General features: G+C 52.3%; 8 protein-coding genes across 8 annotated transcripts; 7 read left to right on the top strand and 1 right to left on the bottom strand.

The window, feature by feature from the left end:
- Positions 1 to 1,577: 1,577 nt before the first annotated feature.
- AYO20_06371 (hypothetical protein) lies at positions 1,578 to 3,909 on the top strand (the record flags this gene model as incomplete). Its single annotated transcript, XM_022644662.1, has 9 exons — positions 1,578 to 1,860; positions 1,937 to 2,049; positions 2,099 to 2,199; positions 2,253 to 2,430; positions 2,486 to 2,648; positions 2,710 to 2,829; positions 2,885 to 3,177; positions 3,236 to 3,618; positions 3,699 to 3,909. 9 exons carry the CDS (start codon positions 1,578 to 1,580, stop codon positions 3,907 to 3,909), a joined length of 1,845 nt encoding a protein of 614 aa, XP_022499330.1.
- A 535-nt stretch (positions 3,910 to 4,444) lies between these two features.
- On the top strand, positions 4,445 to 5,205 carry AYO20_06370 (adenosinetriphosphatase; the record flags this gene model as incomplete). The annotated part of the gene is made up of 2 exons (XM_022644661.1): positions 4,445 to 4,903; positions 4,966 to 5,205. The coding sequence occupies 2 exons, from the start codon at positions 4,445 to 4,447 to the stop codon at positions 5,203 to 5,205; spliced, it is 699 nt and encodes a 232-aa protein (XP_022499329.1).
- A 29-nt stretch (positions 5,206 to 5,234) lies between these two features.
- AYO20_06369 (hypothetical protein) lies at positions 5,235 to 10,238 on the top strand (the record flags this gene model as incomplete). Its single annotated transcript, XM_022644660.1, has 4 exons — positions 5,235 to 5,421; positions 5,469 to 6,066; positions 6,128 to 6,328; positions 7,805 to 10,238. The coding sequence occupies 4 exons, from the start codon at positions 5,235 to 5,237 to the stop codon at positions 10,236 to 10,238; spliced, it is 3,420 nt and encodes a 1,139-aa protein (XP_022499328.1).
- Positions 10,239 to 10,774: 536 nt separating this feature from the next.
- Positions 10,775 to 11,689, top strand: AYO20_06368 (hypothetical protein; the record flags this gene model as incomplete). The annotated part of the gene is made up of 1 exon (XM_022644659.1): positions 10,775 to 11,689. One exon carries the CDS (start codon positions 10,775 to 10,777, stop codon positions 11,687 to 11,689), a length of 915 nt encoding a protein of 304 aa, XP_022499327.1.
- Positions 11,690 to 13,558: 1,869 nt separating this feature from the next.
- Positions 13,559 to 15,203, top strand: AYO20_06367 (hypothetical protein; the record flags this gene model as incomplete). Its single annotated transcript, XM_022644658.1, has 2 exons — positions 13,559 to 14,423; positions 14,473 to 15,203. The coding sequence occupies 2 exons, from the start codon at positions 13,559 to 13,561 to the stop codon at positions 15,201 to 15,203; spliced, it is 1,596 nt and encodes a 531-aa protein (XP_022499326.1).
- Positions 15,204 to 16,181: 978 nt separating this feature from the next.
- On the top strand, positions 16,182 to 17,039 carry AYO20_06366 (hypothetical protein; the record flags this gene model as incomplete). Its single annotated transcript, XM_022644657.1, has 1 exon — positions 16,182 to 17,039. One exon carries the CDS (start codon positions 16,182 to 16,184, stop codon positions 17,037 to 17,039), a length of 858 nt encoding a protein of 285 aa, XP_022499325.1.
- An 819-nt stretch (positions 17,040 to 17,858) lies between these two features.
- AYO20_06365 (hypothetical protein) lies at positions 17,859 to 18,477 on the bottom strand (the record flags this gene model as incomplete). Its single annotated transcript, XM_022644656.1, has 3 exons — positions 17,859 to 17,894; positions 17,946 to 18,257; positions 18,313 to 18,477. The coding sequence occupies 3 exons, from the start codon at positions 18,475 to 18,477 to the stop codon at positions 17,859 to 17,861; spliced, it is 513 nt and encodes a 170-aa protein (XP_022499324.1).
- A 486-nt stretch (positions 18,478 to 18,963) lies between these two features.
- AYO20_06364 (hypothetical protein) lies at positions 18,964 to 23,907 on the top strand (the record flags this gene model as incomplete). The annotated part of the gene is made up of 2 exons (XM_022644655.1): positions 18,964 to 19,021; positions 19,079 to 23,907. 2 exons carry the CDS (start codon positions 18,964 to 18,966, stop codon positions 23,905 to 23,907), a joined length of 4,887 nt encoding a protein of 1,628 aa, XP_022499323.1.
- Between the last annotated feature and the right edge of the window lie 1,258 nt (positions 23,908 to 25,165).

The raw sequence follows: 25,165 nt of genomic DNA, 5'->3' as shown, positions 1-25,165 counted from the left end.
GACCTTGATTTTAACCACAGAGCTGTATGGTTAGTTTAGAGATGAGGTCGGTAAACTGTGCAGGAGAGGATTACGCTACGCACAGGGCATTTGTAGGATCAGTCTGTGGGTGGCGATAAAGTAGTCATAGCAGTGTCTGCAATCAACCATGAACTGCTACGCGGAGTTGCAAAGCAGCGGCTCCACAAGATACTCCAGGCTTCTCCTCAGAGGATTTGATGTATTGATCGAAACCATGTGTATCCAGTGGATATGCTGATCGGATGTGCGGTGAGGCTCCTAGGAGAGATCGCGGACGAGGCGTTCAGGGTAGGATTGCCCAGCCTGACCAGCGTCTGACTTGTCGAGGGTGGCATCATTTCATTTGGAATGGCGCCCGGGGGGACCCGCATTCTGCGGACAGTGATCCGCGCCACTGCTTACCGGTAACATAACTATAATCGTAGGGCTGTCACGACACGTCCACGAGGGATGAGACGAAAGAGGTGAGCCTTTGGCAAGTTGAGCATCCTCAGTCTTCAATGAGGTGCCGGGGCAATGAAAGCTTGTTTGGGGAAAGTTGGCCGGGCCACGAACTAAGCTTTGTTGGGAATTGGCGTCTTGGCCACTTTCTATCTCGGTATCGATATTTTGTGAATGTCCACAGAGTTATACCAGCACATATTGAAGTATTCGCTATACAAGAAAGCCTCACACCCTTGTTTTGTACAGAACCTCGCTAAACAACGTGGTAAAAAGCAACTTGAGTCGTCCTTATCATCCAAGACGTATCCGAAGCCACAAAAGAAATGCCTCGTGTTCGGTTCCATCGCCCGCAAATGCTTGGAAGAGGCTGGCCTCCCACTCTTGACCCTGGTTACAACGCCATCGTTTGACAGGTGAGATGATACTTGCTTTTGGCATAACAGACGAGATACTCGGTTCTTGCTGGCCACTGGCATCGAAGAATTGAGTCAACCAACTTACGTTTTTCACCTTATCTCCCAACTCTCGCTTATCGTGGTGCGCCTCCAGATTGTGATGGCTGTCCTACAAGATAAGTTAGCCCAGGCTTACCTACATCCAAGTATCACTCCCTGATAGTTCTACCTGGGTAGTTATAAGCGTTGCAGCGCTTTGACTCTAGTGGCCGGCCCTTGTTTGGCTTGCACATGCCTAAATCTGAGTTCGGCCGGTCTGAATGGCTACAATCTCGATTGTGTGGCGCACATTTTACGTGTCAAGGCCATCTAGACCCTCTTGTGCCGTGGCTCCGAAAAAGCAACTTCTTGGGGCAAAGATCTTTGCCCCATTCGATGCCGTTGTCCAGCTTGGCTATTGGCTCTTATCTTAGAATGACAATGGCGGTTTTGGTCTTGCCAGTCCAATCTGAGGGCCGCTAGGTGAGGCTTCTGGTGCTTATCAGTAGACACGGCTCGAGCTGAAATGCGGGCGGCGATCCAAACGTCACAGGGATCCCCTCCGAAATATTTGGTCGGGCACGTTCGGGGAGCCAATACTTACATTAATATTGTCATTATTCCCTTCATCATCTCGGCTGCTTCGAGGTTCTTGTGTTCCACACAGGCTCTACCATCATGGCATCCTACGACGAGAAAAACTACTACGAGAAGGACATCTCTTCCGCCGTCGAGCCTACAGCCATCGAGCCCGTCGGAGTTGGTCGCGTGACTGGCTTCAAGAGACGTCTGCCGCGCTTCACCCTTGCCGTCCGTCATGAGGAGAGCAGCTTTGCGCCCTCGGCGAGCGCCTCCAATGCTGACTTTGACCCGATTCCACCATCAAAGCGCACATGGAATTGGGGTGCATATGTCGCCTACTGGATGGCCGACGCCTGGGCCGTGTCGAACTGGGAAGTTGGTGAGCCATCCTTTTGACAAGGCTGCTATTCTGTTGTATTCGAGAGGGCTCCGATTCTGAATGATTGATGATGCAGCTTCTTCCATGATCGCCGTCGGTCTCAGCTGGAAAATGGCAATTGGCGCCTGTGTGCTGGGTAACGCTATCATGGGTCTCGTCATTACCGTCAATGGTAGAATGGGTGCAATTGTGGGTTGTGTGCTCCTTCGAATGATGGCACCGAGCTGATTCAGAACAGCTTCACACACCGTTCCCTGTGCTCTCACGTATGCCGTTTGGCTACTACTTCAGCTACTTTGTCGTCCTGTCCCGATGCGTCCTCGCCATTGTTTGGCTCGGGTCAGTTTTGTTCGCCTCAGAAATCATCGCCTCAGGATGCTAACCGCGAACAGTGTCCAAACCACGACTGGTGGTCAATGTATGGAAGTACTCCTCACAGCCATCTGGCCTAGCTTTGCCAGGATACCCAATCACATACCCGCTGATGAAGGTATCACTACGGCGGGGATGGTGGCCTTTTTGCTCTACTTCTTACTTCAACTTCCCTTCCTGTGCATCCCTTACACGAAGGTATGATCTTGCAGCCAAACCCCCCTTGATTCAGTGACTGACTACCTCCGATCAGGTCCAATACTTCTTTGCATTCAAGAGTGTTATCGCCCCCATCATCTTTTTGGCTATTTTCGGCGACACGCTGCACAAGGCCGGCGGCACCATCAGTAAGAGCACGGTCATTACCCAAGGCACCACTATCAGCGGTTCGACTCTTGCTTGGGCCTTCTTTGGCAGTAAGTGGTGCTCTACCTCCGCAAGAGACCCCACGTCCTCTGACCAGAATCCTTCTTGCAGACCTCAATGGAGTCTTGGGCAACTACGCCACCTTGGGTTTGAACATTGCCGACTTTTCGAGATACGCCAACAAACCCAGCGCACAGAACGTTCAAGCGCTGGTCATTCCCGCCATCTTCAGTAAGTTGGTCCCTACACCATTCCACAAGAACCTGCTCACCATCTGGAATCATAGCTGTCGTTGGTCTGCTTGGCATCTTCACTGCCGCTGCTGCTCAGACTGCCTATGGCGAAATCATCTGGAACCCCATTGAAATCCTCCACCTCTGGATGGAGTCTGGTTCTCACCGTGGCCGCGCTGCTGCCGCATTTGGCGCCATCGGCCTGATCATCGTCACCCTCGGTATCAACATCTCGGCCAACTCTATCAGCGCAGCCAACGATCTCATGTCTTTCTGCCCCAAGTACATCAACATCCGCCGTGGTCAGCTTCTTGCTGCCGTTATCGGAAGCTGGGCCTTTGTGCCGGTAAGCCAGACTCCTCGTTTGCGAACGCTCTTCAATACCCTGCTGACCAGAACGACAGTGGAAAATCCTCGCATCAGCCGCCAAATTCCTTGCTTTCCTCGGTGGCTACACCATTTTCCTGGGCCCCATGACATCCATTCTCATGACTGAGTACGTACCTCTCCAAGACCCCACAACCCTGTTCCTCTACTCTGTCATATCCAACACCGCTGACTCGTTTGTTCCGTGCCATAGCTACTTCATCGTCCGTCGCGGAAACGTGTCTGTGCCCGACATGTACAACTTTCACGGCATATACCGCTACTCGCCCAAATTCGCCACCAACTGGCGCGCGGTTGTCGCCTTCTTCATCGGCTGCACTCCTCCACTTCCCGGTTTCGTCAACAACATCGTTGTGGCAGGCCATGGCACAACGAGTGTCTCTCTGGGAGGTCAACATCTGTGAGTCTCTTTAGTTCTCTTTTCCCCAACAATCATCTTAGCTGCATCGGAACTTTACTGACCAAACTCAACTCGGGCAGGTTTGCAATCGGTTACGTCTACTCATTTGTCGCCGCCGGCGTCTTCTACTGGGGCTTCAATCGCTTCTGGCCACATACCGAGTCCATGCTGACCCATCCCGAGACGGGCGAGGACATCATTGCAGCCAACGACGCAAAGAATCTTCAGGAGCGTCGCGCCAGCTGGTCTGAGCGGAGGCCGAGTGCCGTGACGAGGTTCTTCTCAGTGTAGACACTCTGGCACGACGTGGCTTCCCCAGGACGCGAATGTTTTTGAAAGAATTTTCTGCGGTTTAGAACTGTTGCGGCTACATTGAACGGCCATGTCCTCAGCAGCATTCCCTGGTTCAGCGGGAGGATAGAACATTGACTCTTGGAGATGCATGGGGATCGTTGAGTCTGGGCTACGTCAACCCGTCCGGGGCGCGAACCTTTATTGGGGTCTTTGTGTAACGTCGGAGCCTCACACATCCGCAAGGAATCTAGGCAACAATGCAGACTGTTAGAAATGATCATTTCCACCAAGACGTTGGGCTCTGTCCTCCCAATCATTCTACCTCTGACTTTCCCTTGTGACGCCACAGACTCGATACGAGTACGACACACCGAGCAGATCGAAGTCGTTGATAGGTGGACCTACTCTGCGATTTGTATCTTTGTGTTTGTTTGTGCGATACCCCTTTCGTCAGTTTATACACAACCACAAGCTTTCACCCGCGTCTACACCGACGATAGGGTAGAGTGGATGCGATGCTTGGGCCAAAGTCATGTATGAACCTCTCAGTTTGAGTTGGCGGAATCGCATCTCCTCCTTGATTACTAGACCCAGGCGATCTCCTCGACATGTTCCGTGCGCCACCAGCCCTTCCTTGCCAGCACGCGGCATCCGCCTTTTCCATCGTCTCTCTCAACCGCGATCTTCTCCCTCTTGCGACACCGACAATGAATCATTCTACCGCTATTCGGGCGGCCGCTGGCTGTGGGACGAAGAGAAACAGCTCCAGGCTCGGTACAGGCAGTTCAACGTACCGGAGCTCCAACGCCTTGCGGCCAAGAGCGTCGGAGCGCAGGCCTGCGTGTCCATGGTAAAACTGGCCGAGGGCGGGTTCAACAGGGTCTTTCGACTTGTCATGGACGACGAATCCGTTGTTATTGCGCGGATCCCATATCCCATCGCGGGACTTGCGTTCAGGAGTACTGCGTCAGAAGTTGCAACTATGGATTTTGTACGATACTATGGTAACAGTGGAGATCGAGATGCGGTGGCTAATATCTGTTCTTTCTGCAGGCTCGCACCGTTCTCAAGATCCCAGTTCCAAAGGTTTTGGCATGGAGCGGATCGTCCAAGAACCCCGTCGAGTCGGAATATATCCTGATGGAGGAAGCCCGTGGAACACCTCTCTACAAGGTGTGGGAAGGCCTGGAACTCGGCGAGAAGTTCAAGATTGTCGACGACATCGTGGACATTGAGAAGAAACTCCTGTCAATCTCATTTACACGGTCAGACATCCTCATGAGCAAGAGCTGATTGCAACGGCAACGTCAGACTGATCCACCATGTCCAGTTACGGGAATCTTTACTTCGCGACTGATGCCTTTCCCGGCTGTGAGAAAGCCGAAATTGATGGCAACGCTCTACAATCGGAGAGAGAAGAGACGGCAAAACGCTTTGTCATTGGGCCCGTTGTTGACACACAATTTTGGAGTCAAGGCAGAGATGCCATAGATGTCGATCGTGGTCCTTGTCCGTTGCATCTGCTGGGACTGAGTCAATTTGCTGACACTCCACAGGGAAGAAACCTGAAGATTACCTCAAGGCGATAGGACATCGCGAATTCTCCTGGATACGTCAGTATGCTACTCCGAAACCTTCACACGGCCCATTTTCTGTTCCCGGAGCGCAGAATACTCCGAGCTCCCATGTTGCGCTCTATGAGAAGTTTCTCGCTGTTGCAGATTCGCTGCTCCCGAAAAGGCAGGATTTGGTCAGACCCACGCTTTGGCACTGGGATATCCATGCCCCTAACCTTTTCGTTCATGATGGTAAAGTAACTAGTCTCATTGACTGGCAAGATGTGTGGGCTGGACCTTTGCTCCTTCAAGCACGTCATCCACGGCTTATTAGGTATGATGGCGAAGTCATCTTGAAATTACCTGAGCATTATGATGCTCTGGTCGACAAGGAGGAAAAGGCACGCATTCGTAGCCAGGTCGAAAGCTCCCTTGTCCTGTGGGTATACGAGTCCCAAACCAAGAAGCACAATCCGATCCTCCACGAGCTGTCTCAGCTACCTCAATGGCGCACGATACGTGACACGGTTGAACTCGCATCGAACACGTGGGACGGGGACATTTTACCCTTTCGACAGTGCCTCATTCGTATCGCACAGTAAATTTCCCCCTTTTGTTCTCCCGCAACTCTCATCGATAGTTCTAACACACAATGGCAGCCACTGGGAAGAGATTAACAGCCAGGTACCTTGCCCGATAAACTTCACCGAAGACGAGCTGGACGCACATCACCGAGACGGGGACGGCTGGACTTCGAATGAGACCTACGACCAGGCGCTGAAGATGTTTGCACAACTGAGAGACCAAGGATTGCAGCACTTGACGGGAGAAGAGCGACGCGAATTTGAGCAGCAAACTCGGTGGGCTTCGACAACCTAGTGCTTGTAAGATATTGGGATCCTTTTGTTCTGCCTGCTTCAAGGACAAGCCGCCTAGCTATCCATTATCGGGTCTTTGAGGTGGACGATTCTTCGAGAAAGATGAGCCTTCACCTCCATGAGTGCCTAGGGCCAGGGGTAGAAGACATCTGCTCTTTGGGTGTCAGCATTTGCTCTCTCGTGGAAGATGCGGTGATGGCGATCTGGTCACCCCCACACAGGGGACTGCCACTTGAAGAAGTGGCCGCCACAGAGACCTCGACATCGAGTCCAAGGCCCTGATGGATGCGAGTCGCAATAACTGCGGCTGGCAGCTGGAAACACGACGAGCAAACCCAGCAGGAGAAAAAGGATGGAAGACACCCGACTGATATTGGGCTAAGATAACCGCAGAAATATATATTCTACAGACTCCTCTCAACAAAAGATAAAATTTACACTAGGCGATGCTTATCCTAAACTTCCCGTTAATAATAGTTAAACTGGCACAACGGTCGACTACTGTGCACCCCCTAGTTCGTCCCCGCCTTTTGCATGTTGGGGTCCTACAATATTAGGTATTCGGTACAAAAGTCCCGGTGCCAGCGACACCTAGAGAATCACAGAATCTTATCATCACGTTGTCGAATAAAATCAGGTCATATTTCGCCCACCGGCTCCAACGCAACTCAGCAATAACGCCGTTCTCGAGAACAGGGCATAGAGCCCAATCCTCCTCTTACAAAATGGTGAATGCCATTCCTGACCTCGTCTCGGCCCGGACAACCCGCCCTCCGTGGATCACCTGCATCTGTCACTCGTCAGACGCTCAACCGCTACGGGGACACGGGGACCAAGTTCACCAAGTCCACCCAAGTCCCCAGAGGATTTTTGTCAAGATTCCCCGCAAGGGATTGGGAGATTCCACGAATAACGGCTCCCGTGGCCCTACACCACACCATTTAGGCCAAACAAACACAAGAAGAGAGGGGGAATCTTTCAGCTTCATGTGAAGCTGAAGAGTACTCGACATGGGACACACTCGCTTGGGGGGCGGTTTGATAGGCTCCGGATCTTCCGTTGGACGTCAAAGGGTTCTCTTCACTGCTGCTCACATGCATTGCTCGCCATTGTCCCGTCTCTGTCTCTGGATCTCGTCGCAGCCCTTCCCTAAACTCCTCGATGCATTAGCGCAGCCCAACACGGTCAACAGTCGACTAATTAGGCGATTTCAGCTGCACGGTCTTGTGTCAAAACGGTGTGGGCAGATGATTCGATTGACGGATTTCGAACACCACCCTCGGTATGGCCGTTGAAGATCGCTCGCGATCGCAACGGTTTTACGTGAAAAGTAGCTGAATGGAGACTTCGCACACGTACCGAGTACTGCTGGGAGGAGCTGCCTCATAACTCCGTTGCTCCTCGAGATGTGGTTTCCCGGCTCTCTGATTCTTGCAGTCTTTACTGACACCCTGTCAGAGACAAGATGGATGATAGCGGACCTCTGTACAATGTGCGCATGAAGCGCGGCCAAGGCTATAATTCCTACATCCAAGAAGTGCGCATCGACAATGCTGTCACAATCACGCGGTTTCCAGAGAACCCGGCGCGGACGAGCGCCTCGATCAGCGAAGCCGACACCCTGGCGCCCGAGCACACAAGGAGTGATTCGGTGTCGAAAGCCGCGCCGGCGTCGGCGCCGAAACCACCTCTCGAAATGAACGACATCCTGGCGACGTTGACCGAGAGCTTGAAGAAAACCAGTGCCCCCGAAAGCCCACAGCAGCCGAAACTGCCGTACCTGCTCAAACTCGATCCCAATGCTCGGCATAATCAGACCGTGACCTTTTCGTCGAAACAGGTCAAGAGCATTGTGGAGATGAACAATGCCATGGGCTTTAATGCTTCGGCCGCGATCAAAGCTACCAGCTTAGGTCCTGGAGCAGAGGCTCGAAGCAGCCTTGCCACTCGGGACGACCTCAATACCAACGACGTCAACTTCCTTGTCCACGTCAAAGTCGTCAATGAGGCCGACGATCGCAAGGAAGAATGGTCGTTCAACGAGGTCCCCGGACTGAATGAAGCGCTCGGAGAAGACAAGGAGCCAGGCGTAATGAAGGATGCACATTCCAGAAGCGTCGAATTCACCCGCATCTACGGCGACTGCTTCATCTCCGACTTCGTCGAGGGAGGCGAGATCTACGCCTGGGTTGGCATCAAGTCGCAAGACCGCAAGAACTCTCGACAACTCGCTGTCCATGCGTCGGCGCAGTTGACGCCCATGGGTCTCCCAGTGCAAGCTTCGGGGGAAATGGATGCTTCGCAGGAACGCAATCGGCTGTTTTCTCAAGCCACGACCTCGATCCGCATCCAGTGGCGCGGTGGCGGCCAGATCAAGAATCACGACTTCCCCTGGGGCATGGACAGTCTGATCCTGATCGCCAATGCGTTTCCGTCGATGGTGGCGGCGAAACCCGCAAAGATCCGTGCCGTCTTGACCCCGTACACGGCCCTGAAGAGTTTCCACGACCATCGATTGTCAAACCCGCGAATCCCGCTGCCGCTGACCTATGACCACTGTGCCATCTACACCAGCACGCTGTACGAAGACTTCATGGCGTTTCAGGACTTGTGCGAAAAGCTGAACACCATGATCAAGGACCCACAAGACTTTCGGAACCGTGACGACGACAAGGCCTCAAAGGATATACAAAAGGCGGCGCTGCAGAGTGGAGATGCGATCGCGACGACACGGCGACCTACCATCGACTTTGGGCCGTCGGAGATGGATGACCCGACGTCAGAGGCTTGGACAGACAAGAAGACCCGGGCACTCATGAACCTTGATGTCATCCTCCGAGATCCAACCCCCAAGCTCACCAGCATGGACCCGGACCCTCAGAAACTCAGCATGATGAGACTCCTGTGTCGCTCTTCGATGATCTACATCCAGGAGCAGGCCGCGGGGCTCGTGGTCGATCCCGCGAGGTCAATCACCAAGCACGATGACCAAGGCCGGCACGTGTACAGCCTTCCAAAGTACATTTGCCCTGGCGTCATTCAGAGTATATTGCCCATCCCCAAATTTGACAACAGTGGGAGCGAGTGGCGAGACAAGGAGATCGCGGACTTGCAGGGCGTCGAGCATATCAGGAATGACCCGTTGAATTACTCATGGGATGTGATCGGAGAGCCCTTGTCTCCGTACAAGAGTTACGAGCACTTTGCCGTTGGAAATTTTGATCTCGATGATGAAGAGTACCCGCAGCGAGTCGCTGTACAGCCTTTTACCGCAGGCTGGTGTCACAGCCGCCGTATCCGGGACAGTCACAACGCCATCAGCGGCATCGGACTCGGGTACGCAAACAAAAAGGCAGTTTGCCACCGCAACTGCAAATCCGTCGAGGTAGAGGAGTCCGGGGGCGTCAGGAACGCCAGCGCAGAAGAACGAGCGACCATGTTCGCCAACATGTACGTCGGGTGCAAGCCCGCGGGGGACCGCTGGAAACAGATCGAAGACCGCAGCCTCAGCGCCTCGTCCATCAACCGCGTCAATGTCTACTACCGTCCCGGCGCCAACTGCATTGCTGGCATCGAGCTCCTATCTGACCCCAACCCCGCCGATTTCAACGACGACTCAAAACGCGTGACGCCCGTGTTCATCCACAAAGCGTGGGACCCCGATGCGACCGCACAGAGCAGCGTGACGGCCAAACTACCGGACAAGATGGACATTCAGGCGCTGTACCCGGGGGACAATGTCTTGGACGAAAACATGGACAAGAACTGGATGTTTGCTGGGTTGATGGGCGCGTTTGAAAAGGTCGGGCCTCCGGGTATGGGGCGGTTCAAGACCGGCAGGGTTTTGGTCAAGGTTGCTGTCGTGTGGAAGAAGAGGCCCGGTGTTTCATGAGGGTTCTCGTGCCTTGCATCGTAGGGTTTGGGATATGGGACGGACGAACCGAACAGCATCGGGGATCTGGTTTGTGAGCGTTTCAGCGGACTTTTTGTGCATTTTTCTATGGATCCTCTATCACAGTCTGGCGTTAATTCAGCGCTCTTGGAATAAGGGCCTAATCTTGCGCGATATTTTGAGTTGAATAAAAAGCATGACTGGGAAGATACCATGTTTGGATATCAAACCCAGCCTTTTGTCATAACCTCGGGCGACTGGATCTCACTTGTTCTTGATATGGAGGTAAAAGCAGCGCCCTTGCTCAAAGTGCTGGAGCTGGAGCCTAATGCCAAGCCTTTCACGTGACTGTTAGATTTCCCACTAAGATTGTGTGGATCTTTTAGGCTCTGGTTAATTCACTAGCCTCCGCAAGATCAACTGCGCTACCAAATAGTAGTCTTGAACAATCCGAGGTCGTCAACCACAAGCACAATTCGATATCAAGTACGAACTGGTTGATCCTCCACCAATCCTACACATGCCAACGAAGAGATATGGACATCTCTTCGGACTATCTGCACGAAAGTCCCACCCTTGGAAACGGACAACCTCCTGCGAATAACCCCCCCATGACTTTTCAAGATCTCGGTGTTATCGAGTCGCTATGCGAGGCCTGCGACTCTCTTGGCTATCGAGCACCTACTCCTATCCAGGCTCAGGCTATCCCACCAGCACTCGAAGGAAGAGACCTTGTAGCTCTTGCTGAGACAGGAAGTGGTAAAACGGCAGCATATGTCTTGCCTGTCTTGCAAGCCCTGTTGGATCAACCACAGCCACTACACTCTCTGATCCTTGCGCCAACCAGAGAACTTGCACACCAAATCGCGGTCGTTGTTGAAGCACTAGGTGCCGTCATATATGTGCGGTGTGTTGTCTTGATTGGGGGCGCAGACATGATATCACAGGCCATAGCACTGGGGAAGAAACCACACATCTTGGTCGCAACGCCAGGCCGTTTACTGGACCACTTGGAAAATACCAAAGGGTTCTCACTACGACTCTTGAGATATTTGATCATCGACGAGGCGGACAGGCTTCTGGATCTTGATTTCGGGCCAATCTTGGATAAGATCCTGAAAATCCTACCGCGTAGACGGACCTTGTTGTTCTCTGCGACAACGTCGAGCAAAGTCGAAGCTCTACAACGAGCTTCTTTGTCGAAACCTCTTCGAGTCTCCGTGTCCTCGGAAAATCAGACTGTTGCAAAACTTCTTCAGTCGTACATTTTCATTCCCCACAAGCATAAAGATGTGTTCTTTGTACATCTACTCACTGACATGGCAGGACGGACAGGTATTATATTCACACGAACGGTCAACGAGGCTCAGCGAATATCTATTATGCTCCAGAGTCTGAATTTTCTCGGCCACGCCTCTTCATGGCCAACTTTCACAGAGAGCGCGGTTTGAAGCGTTGAACAAATTTCGACGCGGATCTCGAAATTTACTCGTGGCTAGCGACGTCGCAGCCCGCGGACTTGACATACCTTCGGTCGATATCATCCTGAATTATGACCTTCCCCACGACAGTAAAACCTATATCCATCGGGTCGGCAGGACTGCCCGTGCCGGGAAAGGCGGTACAGCTCTGTCCCTTGTCACACAGTAGATGTTGAGCTGTGGCTAAGAATAGAGGGAACCTTGGGTCAGAAGCTAGACGAGTATCCGATCGTGAAAGAAGATGTCATGATGCTCTCCCAACGCGTCGGTGACGCTCAGCGGAGAGCCGCGCTCCAGATGAAGGAACTTCACGGGAATAGAGGGAAGCCAGGTGCCAATCTCCGCCGTCGAAGACTTCACAAACCGAAAGATCATGACAACATGGACCTGGATGAGGGTTGAAAGCTCTTTATCCTATACCACGGGTTGCGTCACTTCGTGTATCGAGTTGATGAAATTATTAATGTCTGAGTATACCCTCACGGACACAATGCTTGTATCGACCACATCCCTCAACCTTGCTGGAGACACATCAATTGAGCAAACCGAACACTGCTTCGGGCTGTCTGGTCACGAGAAGTTTCCCGTCATTGAGATGGCTGGGCTTATTTTGTTGCCACTGGCCTCTTCGCCTCACTGTGCGGACTACCTCCACCATCTGTGTCCTTTTCTTTCTGTTTGTTTTTGAGTGCTCTTCTGCACGAGGAGCATCTCTCTTGATAGAACAGGGCTCTCTTCTGCGCAGTCAAACGGATACATCTTGTGGTAGCATTGTTGACACCACGAGCTCTTCTCAGCATTTCCGCGCCGATCTCGGCCCGCATTACGTCGATTGACCTCGTCGCATGGTCGGGAGGTATCAACAAGATACTCTTCGTGCGTGCATTGGTAAACAATGTAGTTGACGTGGCACAAGTCAACTACATTGTTTTGACAGGAGTCAGCAGAAAGAATTGAGTCAAGATATAGGATCTCTATAAACCTCACGCTCTTAGTTGGATTCTCACATGGGAAAGCTTCAGTTTTCCAGTCAAAGATTGACGCCTCGCTCCATGATTGTTGATGGAGAAGCCGTCATTTGTGTCTTGTATAGCTTCTAACATGCTCACCATGACACCATTCAGCTTCCGACGTGTGACAAGACAGGTGGCGATCAACATATAATCGACGCTTATTGCTACTACAGAATGGGGCAGAAAGCGGCGATACACTGAAAAAATAAGTAGCGAGTGAGACATGCTTGAATGGGCAGATACTCGAAGACGTGTCTAGCAGACACGTAATGATTGCATGTCTGAACACAAGATGCATTTTGCAAAAGGACAAGTTTCAGCACAGCCTGATTGAGGTAGCTCAACGCTGGTGTTGATCGGACCACAAAGACTATAGCCAGCAGGCTAGACCTTTCTTGCACGGGACCAGGCGCGGCACTCTGATGAGGAGGTCGTTCGGTCGCGGGTGCTGTGACTCAGTGGAGGAGCATGGTGTTCTACTACTCATAGGAGGATATATGTATACTATGGATTAAATCAGAGAAAACGTACTAGTGCCGCTTAGTGGAAGTCAATAGATACCTCTAAGCGACTAGCGTGATAGTCAATAGGTGTCTTTGGTGCTCTGGGGTAAGGAATAACTGCAATTGGTGTTCTGTGACTCCACCTGGGTTGAATAAGGGCAGCATCACCCTCTTGCTGCATCGGGCGCGAGCTTCGAGTAGTTTTCCAAACCTTGGCGTGTATCTGGTGACAAGCGACGAAGCTCCGTTTTCCTCCTGCCCTCAATTGCGCGGCTGATGCATCTGTTTCTGTTGACTTGACACTCACCTCACATCACCAGCCAATGGAGGGTTTGTTCACCTGCTTGAGATGTGCGCGAGCACTCTCGGGCGTCGCTCGACAACGGCCAAATGCGAGGTTCGTCCAGCAAATCCCGGGTCGACGCAGCTTTACCTCTAGCACCTCGTTGATGCACACCCCGCGAGACCAATCGAGAATGGAGCAGAACCGAAGCTCTAGAAGGGCCATGCGGTCTGCATCTACGGCCGCCGCTCCTGCAGAAGAACCGGATAACTTCGAACGACACAATATCCCCCCTACTGATTACGGCGAGTGGCGGGCCCATGGCCGAGTGGTCCTAGGACCAGGCAACCTCTTCCACCCCTTCTCCCGGTCCCCCATCCCCGAGATCCGGCAAAGAGCGCGGTTCATGAAGCAGCATGCATTGTGTCCACATCCCGTCCATCAACAGACTCGCGTGCCGACTTCACCCCACGACCCCGAAGCGAGGAAAATCGAAGGCGTGAGCACGGAGCCTCCTGCTCACGTCTCGTTCGAGTGCCCGGACTGCGGCATCGCAACGTACTGCTCGGAGGAACACTGGGCAGATGACTTTGAGGCGCACCTGGAAATATGTGATACACTGAGACAAATCAACGAGGATGACCACGATTTGAGATCGGGACGATGGTTTCCCGAGTTCGAGTATCCCGGCCCGCAGATGGATGAAGCCTTGGTGAACATGACCAATTGGGATACCTTTCTCTACACGCGACAGTTCGAAGCGGTGAACGACGAGAGGAGTATGCGACAAGTCACAAAGTTGCTGACTTATCCCCTCACTATTGGGAGTGTTTTGCATGAGCTGAGCCCATACAATATCAGGCCTGGGGGGAGGTTGACTCCAGAGGGACTGAAGAGTTTCTCAGGTGAGTCTTCGTTTTTGCTTAAGACATTGCTCTATGCTGACCCCGACAGCACTCCGGTATACCTTGCATCCACCCAAGACCGGCCAAGGCAAGGACATCAAAGGGCTTAGGCTGTCGAGTCCGCCCGTCCGGATATTCGTCCTAGGTGCACGAGCCGAATCATCTCTACCCCGCGAAGTGTGGACGCAGTTGTCGTACCTTTTCCCCCAGTCCCTCGTACATCTCATATTCATTGGACCCGAGTCCATGATGAATCGCGACGCCGAGTTTCCTTTGCCGGAGAGAACATCTCAGAATCCATTTGGTGCCATCGTTGAAGACCGTGTTTCGCCAAAGATGAAAATCACCACCTACGTGGACTATTTTCACACTCTGCACGAAGCAAATGCATTCTATCCTTACGACCCGTATTTCGACTGCTTCATGCTGTTCCACCCAGGCCTAGGACACCCCGCCTCTTCATTGGAGTGGGAAAACACTCTGCCTCGCCTGTTGGAGACCAAAATCCCTGTCTTGTGCACAGGTTATACAGAGTGGGATATGACTCGCGACTGGCAGTGGGTCATGGAGAAATGCGCGGGCGAAGTCGACCTCCTCATGGAACCTGGGGAGAACAGATTCCGCTCTTTGAGATGGGACTTGAATGATCTTGACCCCCAGGACATTAGTTGTGGTAACTGGGGTGTGTGGGCTTTCAGAGGCAAGAGGTACGTGATCAGCTCGCCGTTTTGGGCACGGCCCTCAATCCCAATAGCCTATGTGCCTGTGCTTCCTTACTGACTTTGCTTCACTATAGGTACGAAGCTACTCGTCGCGACCTGACTTGAAGTGGACAAAGGACCTCTCCGACATTGTACTATTACAAAACGAGCACGGTGGTGGAATCAACAAGTCGGGGGAATTCGCCCTGCAGTGCGCCATCATGGCTTTCTCAAATACCCAAAGGCTACCCTCCCACAATTGGGCGCAACTGCGCCGAGCTTCTCTTGCAGGTATCAAGGCTTCTAAGCATTGTTGCCAAGTTGGACCACCGTGCCGTGCAGATAATTCCTGGAAAGGCCATCAAGCTTCCGATCTGTATCTTATTCCTGGAGGCCTTAAAAGGCTTAGTGCTCACAGGCTCGCCAGGCAGACTGCTGATGCATCGAGAGGCGAAATGGTATATACGCCCAATATATGTGGATGGAACATCATACCGGATCGTCCGTAGTATAAGTTGACTTAATGGGGGGCACTGCCTCATCGATCATCCTGACGTATCGAAGCCGCGGAAATCGGCAAATACGCCCCTTGGCGCGTGGCAAGGCGTTTCTACTGACCAATGCATGGGTCTCGTGCTAATCAGTCGTAATTGGATGCGCAGTTGAGCCAGTCGATTCCGGGGAAGGAGAAGTTGATGATTCAACATTCCGTGCCCTGTTTGATGTACCGAGTCGAGTTGTAACTCGCGAGAGGGCTGTGCAAACAAAATTGCCTCCGTATCTGCCGTATTTGCTTCTTTGTTAGCGTACATCTCAGATGCGTCATATACTGAACGAGAAGAAGAAAGACTCTTGTGTTGCCCTTTGTTGAAATCTGCGCCCGGCGCGTTTGCTACAGATATATTGACCTACAGTACACCACCCTATCCCGCCGGCACGATACCGAGGGGTTCAACCTGAAACCTGACCTACAACAAGATTCGCAAACCTTTAACATCCTCTTATTTGGTCGCAAGCAAGAAGGAAAAGTGGTGGCACCAAGTGTGATATTGCGACAATGAAGTTCCTCCTCCGGATAACCCTCCTCTTCTCCGTCATCTCCTTGATCGCCTCGGCACCTCCATCATCCCCCTCTACAGATCTCTCGGTGCGCGAGGTCTCCTCCCCGCTCGATTTATTCAACCATCTCGAAAAGCGCAAAGGTGGCGGCGGCGGGAAAGGAGGGGGAGGCAGTAGCGGCAGCAGTGGCAGCTCTTCGTCGGGCGGATCCAGCAGTGGCGGGCGCAGTTCTGGCGGATCGTCCACAAGACCAAACGGGCAGCCGTACTCGTTTTCGTCGGCGTCCAACGCTGGTGGACGCACGCGCGATGGCTCAGGCACACCCAAGGCCTACGGGAACAGATACGCGGGCGGCGCGGTGGTGCCGTACACTGCGGGACGCAGATCGCCGTCGCTGGGTGTCGCGCCATTCTTCATTGGCGCGGGCGCCCTGGCGTTCTTCCCGGGCCTCTGGCTGTACGGCAGCGTATGGGCATATCCCTACGGCATCCCGTACTACTGGCTCGATCACGAGGGCCGCAACCGCACCTCCAACGTCACCTGCCTGTGCCAACAGTACCAGGTCTGCGGGTGCGACCCAGACAACAACTCGACCTTCTTGACCCAGGTGGTCACCAACGGCTCCTCCACGCCCGTCGCCCCCGTCAACACCAGCACCGTCAGGACCGTGTCCTTCGACAACGGCACCACGGCCACTTACATCAACGGCAGTCTCGCCAACGGCACCACCGCTGACGGAGGCACCGATCCCAGCGACGAGTCCCAGGTCAGTGCGGCCGTGCGTGCCGTCGTCGAACTGAGTGGGTACTGGGTCATGTTTGTGATTGTGGGTTGGGGTATGTGGACGGTCGCATAGATTTGGTAGATGCATATACAGAGAGGCTGGAGCAGCCTGTCGCAGACATTGAGAATACGAATACAGGGGCCGGGGTGGGACTTCCACGGGAACGAACACGCAACGACGGCCATCACGAAAAGAATGGTGACGAAAGTTCCACCGATGTTTCTTACAAGATAACTCTGAGACGCACAGAGAGAAGGAAAAGAGAGAGAGAAGAAATACGGCTTTCGTCCCGGAGCTCAAGTCACCACCACTACCACCACATCATACCGGCACGGCTGTTTGTGTTTGTGATCGAGTTGAGCCTTCACGATGCATTGCGGTTTTCTATTCTCATATCAACATGCACAACAGATCTTGGGGGAGCGGCGTGGTTCTGACCTTGCTCTCGTGACTTGGGTTTGTTCAACATTGACATAGCTGGTTTTTACCCTGTGGGAAATCCTCCTTTTGGAGATTTGGCATATGGATATAGTACTCCAAATACTTTTTACTCATGAGGCGTATGGCTTCGAGAATGTAGTTTGGATAGACCAAAGAAATGGTGCGAACCTACTACACATCTCCAAAGAGTTGACTTTAATGCGAACAAAAGTAAACTTATCTTGCCGAAAGGTGCATTCAGGCTATGTACAACCTTTTTCACAGCTGCGTGCAATGTCTGAGCGAGTAATTGCATGGCACCAGTGCATAATTCATCCATCCCCACCCATAGATCCATCGCGAGTGAGAACGTCGACATTGCTGTCAATGCCTAGAACAATCACAACACTCAATCTTGGTTCAGCTGACATTCCAAGATATCTGACGATTGGCTTCGAGGTTACCACTGATTTATTCACTATCTTCCGAGTCCCCAGCCATGCGTGCCTGTTACATTGATTAGCTTGATAATGGTGGCAATAGCAACTGTCTGCTCACCCGAACGGCACCCGGGCCTCCCAGCTCCTCAAATAGTCCTCCTTCAAGTTCTCGTGGCGCGCTCGGTTTGCCAGGATATGTGTATGCGACGCCATAGTACACCCCCAGAACGCAGGTGACGAAACCTGCCCACATCAAAAGACCTCGCGCGCTGGACATGAATGTATAGTCCTCCAAAGCGAAAATACCAAGAACGTCATTGTCTTCGTGGACGGGTTCGCCAAAGTTGCGCCGTTCTTGTTTGTCGTCCCAGTCGGCGTACGGGTCACGGTGTTGTCGCTTGATTCGAGGTGGGTTAATGTAGTTGTTGTTCTTTGAACGTCAAAATTAGCATCCTCCCCAAAGCTGTAACCCTGGATCAATGTACCATTTCGGGATCATCTATCTCTTGCTCAGCAGCTTTCAGACATCTCGCAACCGAGAACTGAGCTCGAGGGAGGCGGAATTGAGGCTGGACTTGGGATTGAGGTCGGGTGCGGGCAAGTGATCGTGCGGAAGATGCGGCCAACGTCAAGGCTCGCCGGGAGAGCATCTTTGTGCGGACGGGGCTCCGATGAGCCAGATAATAAGGAAAGCAGTGTCAAGGTCAAATCATTCAGTTTGATGGCACAGAGGGACTGTGGACGGGTTGAGTGCGTGTGTGGAGAGTGAGATGAGGGATGCTTGAGGTTGAAGAATGGCGGGCAGTGATTGGTCTAGGCAGGAGCTGTCAGGGCCTGGGCGGGATTCCGCAGTGGCTTGCGCCCTAAACTCGCCTGTTCCTCCCCCTGCGCTCACTTTCTTCCCATCTCGATATTTTCATGGTTCGCCTCCAACTTCAACCGCCCACCAACAGCCCAAACCGGTCTCAGGCTACCGCAAACTCCGCGAGGTGACTGTACTCGGTCGCTGCTACAAATTGAACCGCGACTCGACCACTTTAACGCCCTGTCCATCGAGCATACCCGTTGTCATTTTGGTGTTTTTCTGAGACTCTCGATTTTGCCATGCCAGGCCGCAATAGCAGTGACCGCGCCAAATGCCGATTCCTTCTCCGACCGGCGACTTTCATTCAGACTCCAACCACCAACATCACGGTACGTTCAACTCTTCACTAAACCCAACATCACATCAGTCGGCTGATCGTATCCTAGAATTGCTCGATAAGAGATCCACGTCGCCCGCACGCAATCGCGAAAGCCCTCTAAGATCCTCCATCGAACCCCATGAAAGTCACGGCAGCAACGATGGCCCACCCACGAAGAGGCGGAAAGTTGCAGGCGCTGACCACAGACCGTCTCCTCGACTCATTTCTCCCCCGTGGAAACGAGTCGTCGCTGAGGGTCCGACGTCATTCATCCAAGATGGCCGTCGAAAGTCCGGGAGAACAAACGTGATACCCCTCGATCTACAGCCGCAGTCAAACAAGAGGCAGACCCGTGCTGCTTTTGATAAAGTCAAGGAAGAACGCCAAAGACAAGCAAAACCTGTTTACAATGTATCCGCTCGCAAGTCCAAGGCCGAAGCACAGATCTCACCGTCGAGGACCATCAAACGTGGCTCCATCCCCCCTCCCAAGGGTCGCGATGTACTCCAGACACACCACCCTCCCAATGCTGAATCATCGCGACCGCAGAGACATCTTAGAGATTCAACCAACAGCTCAAAACTTCAGGCCAAATCCCCTCATCGTCGTACAAGTGCGAGTCATCGCTCACAGATCACGTCGTCACAGGTCAATGGTATACATGGCCATAAGGCGTGGACAAATGGGATCGTGAAGATCGAGCAAGAGAGCGACCGCGATGATTTCGACACCTCTAGCGCACTGTCCTCCAGGGGCTCTACGCCTCCGTTGACTTTGCGCAGAGTTACCTTCCGAGTTCGATTGCCTCCCCCCTCCATTGCTAGTCCCGCCAACGTGCCTTTACCCAAGAAGTATGCTTCTTTCACCGAGTTTCTTGAAAAGGATGAGACAGAACCAAGGGCAGGCGAGGATACATTGACACCTGATCAAGTTAGGAATGAGGCGTTGGCTAGGAGAAGAGTGAGGGATGCACAGAAGCGTGGCGGGTCGCTTGACAAGAAGCTTGTCGATGCGGTGCCCGAGAAGCAAGATGAACCAAAGAGACAGTATGCGCACCACGATCATCTCCTGGCTCATGCGTCCCATTTCAGGACACTCTTAAGAGCAGAACATCGAGATCACAGAAGAAAGGCTGAGCTGCTCGCGAATGAGGCGAAACGGTACGTTGAAGAGAAACAGAAGCGCAACAAGGTGAAGACTGCAGAAGAGATCGAGCAAGAGAAACGAGACGCCAGCTTAGCGATGTATCGAACAGTGGTTAAGGACCTCGACAAACTTTGGGCCGCGGTCAGACTTGAGGTCAATGCCATCCGACAGAGAGAATACGAAGAGCAGCAACAAGCAAAGATGAAGGGCCACCTTGCACGTGTTCTGGATCGGACGGACCAGATGCTCAGTCGACTTACTGAACAGGACGATTCTATGATGGACAGTGGAACGGAGGTCTCATCCCACGCGAGTGATGAATCAGAATCGGAAGATAGCGAGCAGATGTCAGTGAGTGAGACGGAATCAGAGGCTGAAGCAGATGACAAAGACCTTGACGCCGAGATGTCAGTCGAAGAATTGAAAAAGAAGTATGGCAATTTGCCAGAGCTGCCGGTTGAGGATGATGGAGATTTCACCGAAGGCCACCGGGAAGATGGGGAAAGCCCAGATCACTCCGATGAAGACTCAGACCCCGAGACCGAAATGGACTCTGAGTTTGACACAGAGGGAACCAGTGATGAAGAGGAGAACGTGGATGATGGGAGCGAAGAGGATGACACTGGTGGTGGCTTACTTTCATTGCTGTTCTCAAAGAAGCAGATCGCGGACATGTCGACTGAAGCGGGCGAAACAAGTGCAACCAACGAAGACCAGTCTGAATGTCACGATACTCCCCTGGTGGAAGTCTTGGAAGAATCACCAGCGCTAGACAGAGAGCCAGCTCAAGAGCCTTCGATCCCCAGCCGAAATGCCATTGAACCAGAACCCGACGCAACTAGCGAGACAAATATGCTGATAGAAACACCAACTGCTCCGGAAACTGGTGACGTCAAAATGCGAGACGTGACGCCTCCCAGTCACCTTCAGGTTGCGCGACTTGCTTCTGAAGACCCCGGAAGTCAGGTGCCTAGCACCTATACCTCTCCTCATACGACTGCAACGAAAGTGTCCGAACCGGAGTCGGTCTCTTCCATTGACGCTCATGTGGACTCTGCACCGTCCATCACGCCTTCAGAAACAAAGCCAGCTATCAAAACTCCTGTTCCCTCCTTGTTGCGAGGTACTCTTCGTGAGTACCAACACGAAGGGTTGGATTGGCTTGCGGATTTGTATGCTCATGGCAGAAGTGGGATCCTGGCCGACGAGATGGGTCTCGGCAAGACCATTCAAAGCATTGCGCTCTTGGCTCACCTTGCTGAGGTCTACGAAGTTTGGGGTCCTCATCTTATCGTTGTACCCACAAGTGTCATGCTGAACTGGGAGATGGAGTTCAAAAAGTTCTTGCCTGGCTTCAAAGTTCTGACATATTACGGTAGCCTTGAAGAACGAAAGCAAAAACGGAGAGGCTGGATGGCAGACGACAGCTTTAACGTGTGCATTACGTCGTATCAATTGGTTTTGCAGGATGCAAACTCTTTCAAGAGACGACGATGGCATTATATGATCCTGGATGAAGCTCACAACATCAAAAATTTTCGTTCGGAGCGATGGCAGACCATGATGACATTCAACACTAGAGCACGACTGCTTTTAACTGGAACACCTCTTCAGAACAATTTGACCGAATTATGGTCTCTTCTCTTCTTTCTTCACTATGGTCAAGAAAATGAGGGCGAGGACGACGCATTTGCTGGTCTGAAAGAGTGGTCGGAATGGTTCAAGAGGCCCGTGGAGTCGATTCTGGAGCATGGTCGCCAGGTTCTAGACGAGGAGGATCGAGAACAGGTTTCGAAACTTCACAAAGTCATTCGACCATTCCTCCTTCGTCGATTGAAAGCGGACGTGGAGAAACAGATGCCAGCCAAATACGAACACGTTGAGCTGTGCCGTTTGTCCAAACGTCAACGACAACTGTACGACGGCTTCATGTCCAGAGCCCAGACGAAGGAAACGTTGGCTTCGGGTAACTATTTGTCAATCATCAACGCCTTGATGCAGCTGCGCAAAGTCTGCAACCATCCCGACCTTTTTGAAACACGACCGATCAATACATCGTTTGCAATGCACAAGTCTGCAGCAGCTGACTTCGAGATTAAGGATCTCTTGGTTCGTCGGAGACTAATGTTGGACGCCTCGAACGATCTAGACTTTGACTTCTTACGGCTGGCGCCTATTTCGGAGGAGCGGATGTCCATGATTGAAGTAATCGAGACTACTAAACGACATGCCTACAGCAAATTCAAGACCCTGAGGGAGGCACAATCCCGAAGGATCTTGTCATTCTCCCACCATGGTATCTGTAACGACAATGCCGCCTTGTGGTGCGGGACGAATCGGCGCGGTGTGCTCGGATCCCTCGAGAACGTTGGTCGGAGAACCCGGCTTCAGGAGTTGGACCGCACTATGTATTATGAAGCATACAAGCACCATCAACACCCGATTTACGGCCGTGGCCTGATTGAACGGTTGACCATAAATACGACTTATGAGAAACTATCCAGACTGCCACCACGCAGGGCTTTAAGCCGATTCTGGTCTAAAGGGCAGCCAATTCAGTCCTTTGACCTTGTTCATTCTGTGCAGTCGAGGTCTGAACAGATGCAACCCTTCATCGACAAATATGCATGCGTCACCCCTGCCGTGGTGGCGACAGATCTCTATGCTAGGACTGTCACAGACGCCGGAGCTCAAGCAATACGAGAAGCAGCAGAATCGACCCTAAAGGGTGATGCAGGGGATCCATTCCACCTCGCACGGATGAAACTCTCCATTGCGTTCCCTGACAAACGCCTCCTGCAATATGACTGTGGCAAATTGCAGAGACTGGACAAATTACTTCGCCAGCTCCAAGCCGGTGGCCATCGCGCATTGATCTTCACACAAATGACCAAAGTCCTTGATATCCTTGAGCAATTCCTCAACATTCACGGCCATCGGTACCTACGACTCGATGGTGCCACCAAAGTTGAACAGCGACAGATCCTCACCGAGAGGTTCAATAACGACACGCGCATCCTTTGTTTCATCCTTTCCTCCCGTTCTGGTGGACTCGGCATCAACTTAACCGGAGCTGACACTGTCATCTTCTACGACCTCGATTGGAACCCGGCCATGGATAAACAATGCACTGACCGCGCGCACCGCATTGGCCAGACGCGAGATGTCCACATCTATCGCTTTGTCTCGGAGCACACTATTGAGTCCAACATTCTTAGAAAAGCCAACCAAAAGCAGATGCTCGATGATGTGGTTATCCAGGAGGGTGATTTCACCACAGATTACATGAACAGGATGACCTATCGAGATATGCTTGACGAGAATGCCGAGGAGGATGAAGCGGGGAAAGCAATGGATCGTGTCCTAGGCAACGACAAAACCAGTGTCGGAGTACTGGAGCAAGCCGAAGACCAGGAGGATCGTGCGGCAGCCAAAGTCGCGGCAAGAGAATTGCAGCATGCAGATGAAGGTGACTTTGAGGATGGGAGAGCCAGTGCCACGCCGAGGACTCAGACAGGTGATGCCAGAAGTACACCTGCCTATGGCGGTGTGCCAAATGGACCGTTTGGAACAACCGATGCCGCCATCGAAGAATCACAAGACCACAGGATCCATCACATCGACGAGTACTTGATCCAATTGCAGAGGTATCTGATGAAGGACATTCCGCTTGGGCCAGGCAAAGACTCGAAGAAGGGAAAGAAGGGGAGGAAAGGACGCGACGAACACCGCCTTCGCCGAGTGAGATGAAGTTATGTCCAGCCGAAGAAGTACGAGAGAGGTCGCCAGAGCTATTCTCAGATCATCCCATGGGTTGGACTGATTTGATTGGCCATTAACATGTAAGAACAGTTTCTGATGAGAAAAATCTTGAAGTTTTTTTTTTTTTTTTTCAACTTTGGGAGTCTACAAGACCAAGCAAGCGATGGCTGCGTGCTTGTGTGGAAAACGCCCTTCTTTGAGAGGGTCAGGCTTGAGAAGAACGAATGTAACAAAATGACACTTGATTAACTCCCAACATGCACCTACTTTCCCGTTCACTTACCGTGTTGGACGAAAAAGTCCGCTCGCACACTAGTATTCGCAGAGTTAAAGACCGGTGCGGTGACTTTTTGTTTTGGCTTCCTTTCGTATATCCACGCAGAATCTCGGTCTTGTATCCATGCAAAGGCGCGCGGCGTGGAACATGGATAGCTTGCTTGGCATCGACCACAGCGACCGTAGCTTGCGTAGCTAGGTTCGTGGTTCGTGGTTCTGTCGACCTTTGTAGACGACTACGACCTTCACAGGGCCACAGGCCGACAAGCAAGACTCCCTCTCGGAAGGCTTGTGTTTGATGGTTTGGTAGCGGAACGGTTCGCCACCCTCGAAGGGCGCTGAGTTGGGGGGGAATGACACAATCATCATAACAAGTCGTTGTGCTGGTGACCATGGATGGCAATACCGTGAGTCTGGCTAGCCAGATCCACAACAAGCATGGCAGGACTGTGGCCGCGTCCTCTGAGCTGTTTTGTGGGACTAATCTTCCTGTCTGGTGTGGTTACAACCTCCCCCTGCATTTTTAGTTGAGCTCAGGGCGCAGGGTGGCCGATACCTCTCTATATTTGGTGCTGAACTCGGGATCTAGAAAGTGTCAGGACTCGATATCACACGACACTGGTAAGGACTTAAGGGGGGTTCAAAGTTCCACATTCAATGGTTCTCGTCTGGAGTTGTTGACTTGGCCCAACGCTGAGTATGACCACTTTGCTAACTCGATCGAGGAAAATAAGTCCTCTCTTGAGGTTCTCTTTGGATTGTTGAGACCCCAAGAGACAGCCAGATGATGAATGGTGACAACATACGTATCTGCGCCGAGATATACGAATGGTTGTAGAATGCTCGTTGGCCAAGTCTTTTGAATTGAAGATGACGCTTAGAGACATCACCTTATAGTCCCCTCACGGCAGATTCATTGGATGGCAGGTAGTGTGCACTCGTACTTGGATAGAACCTTGGGTGGTCGACG

Source organism: Fonsecaea nubica (genome assembly GCF_001646965.1).
Source record: "Fonsecaea nubica strain CBS 269.64 chromosome Unknown Scaff40, whole genome shotgun sequence".
NCBI lineage: Eukaryota > Fungi > Ascomycota > Eurotiomycetes > Chaetothyriales > Herpotrichiellaceae > Fonsecaea > Fonsecaea nubica.
This window is presented reverse-complemented; position numbering and strand designations above follow the sequence as displayed.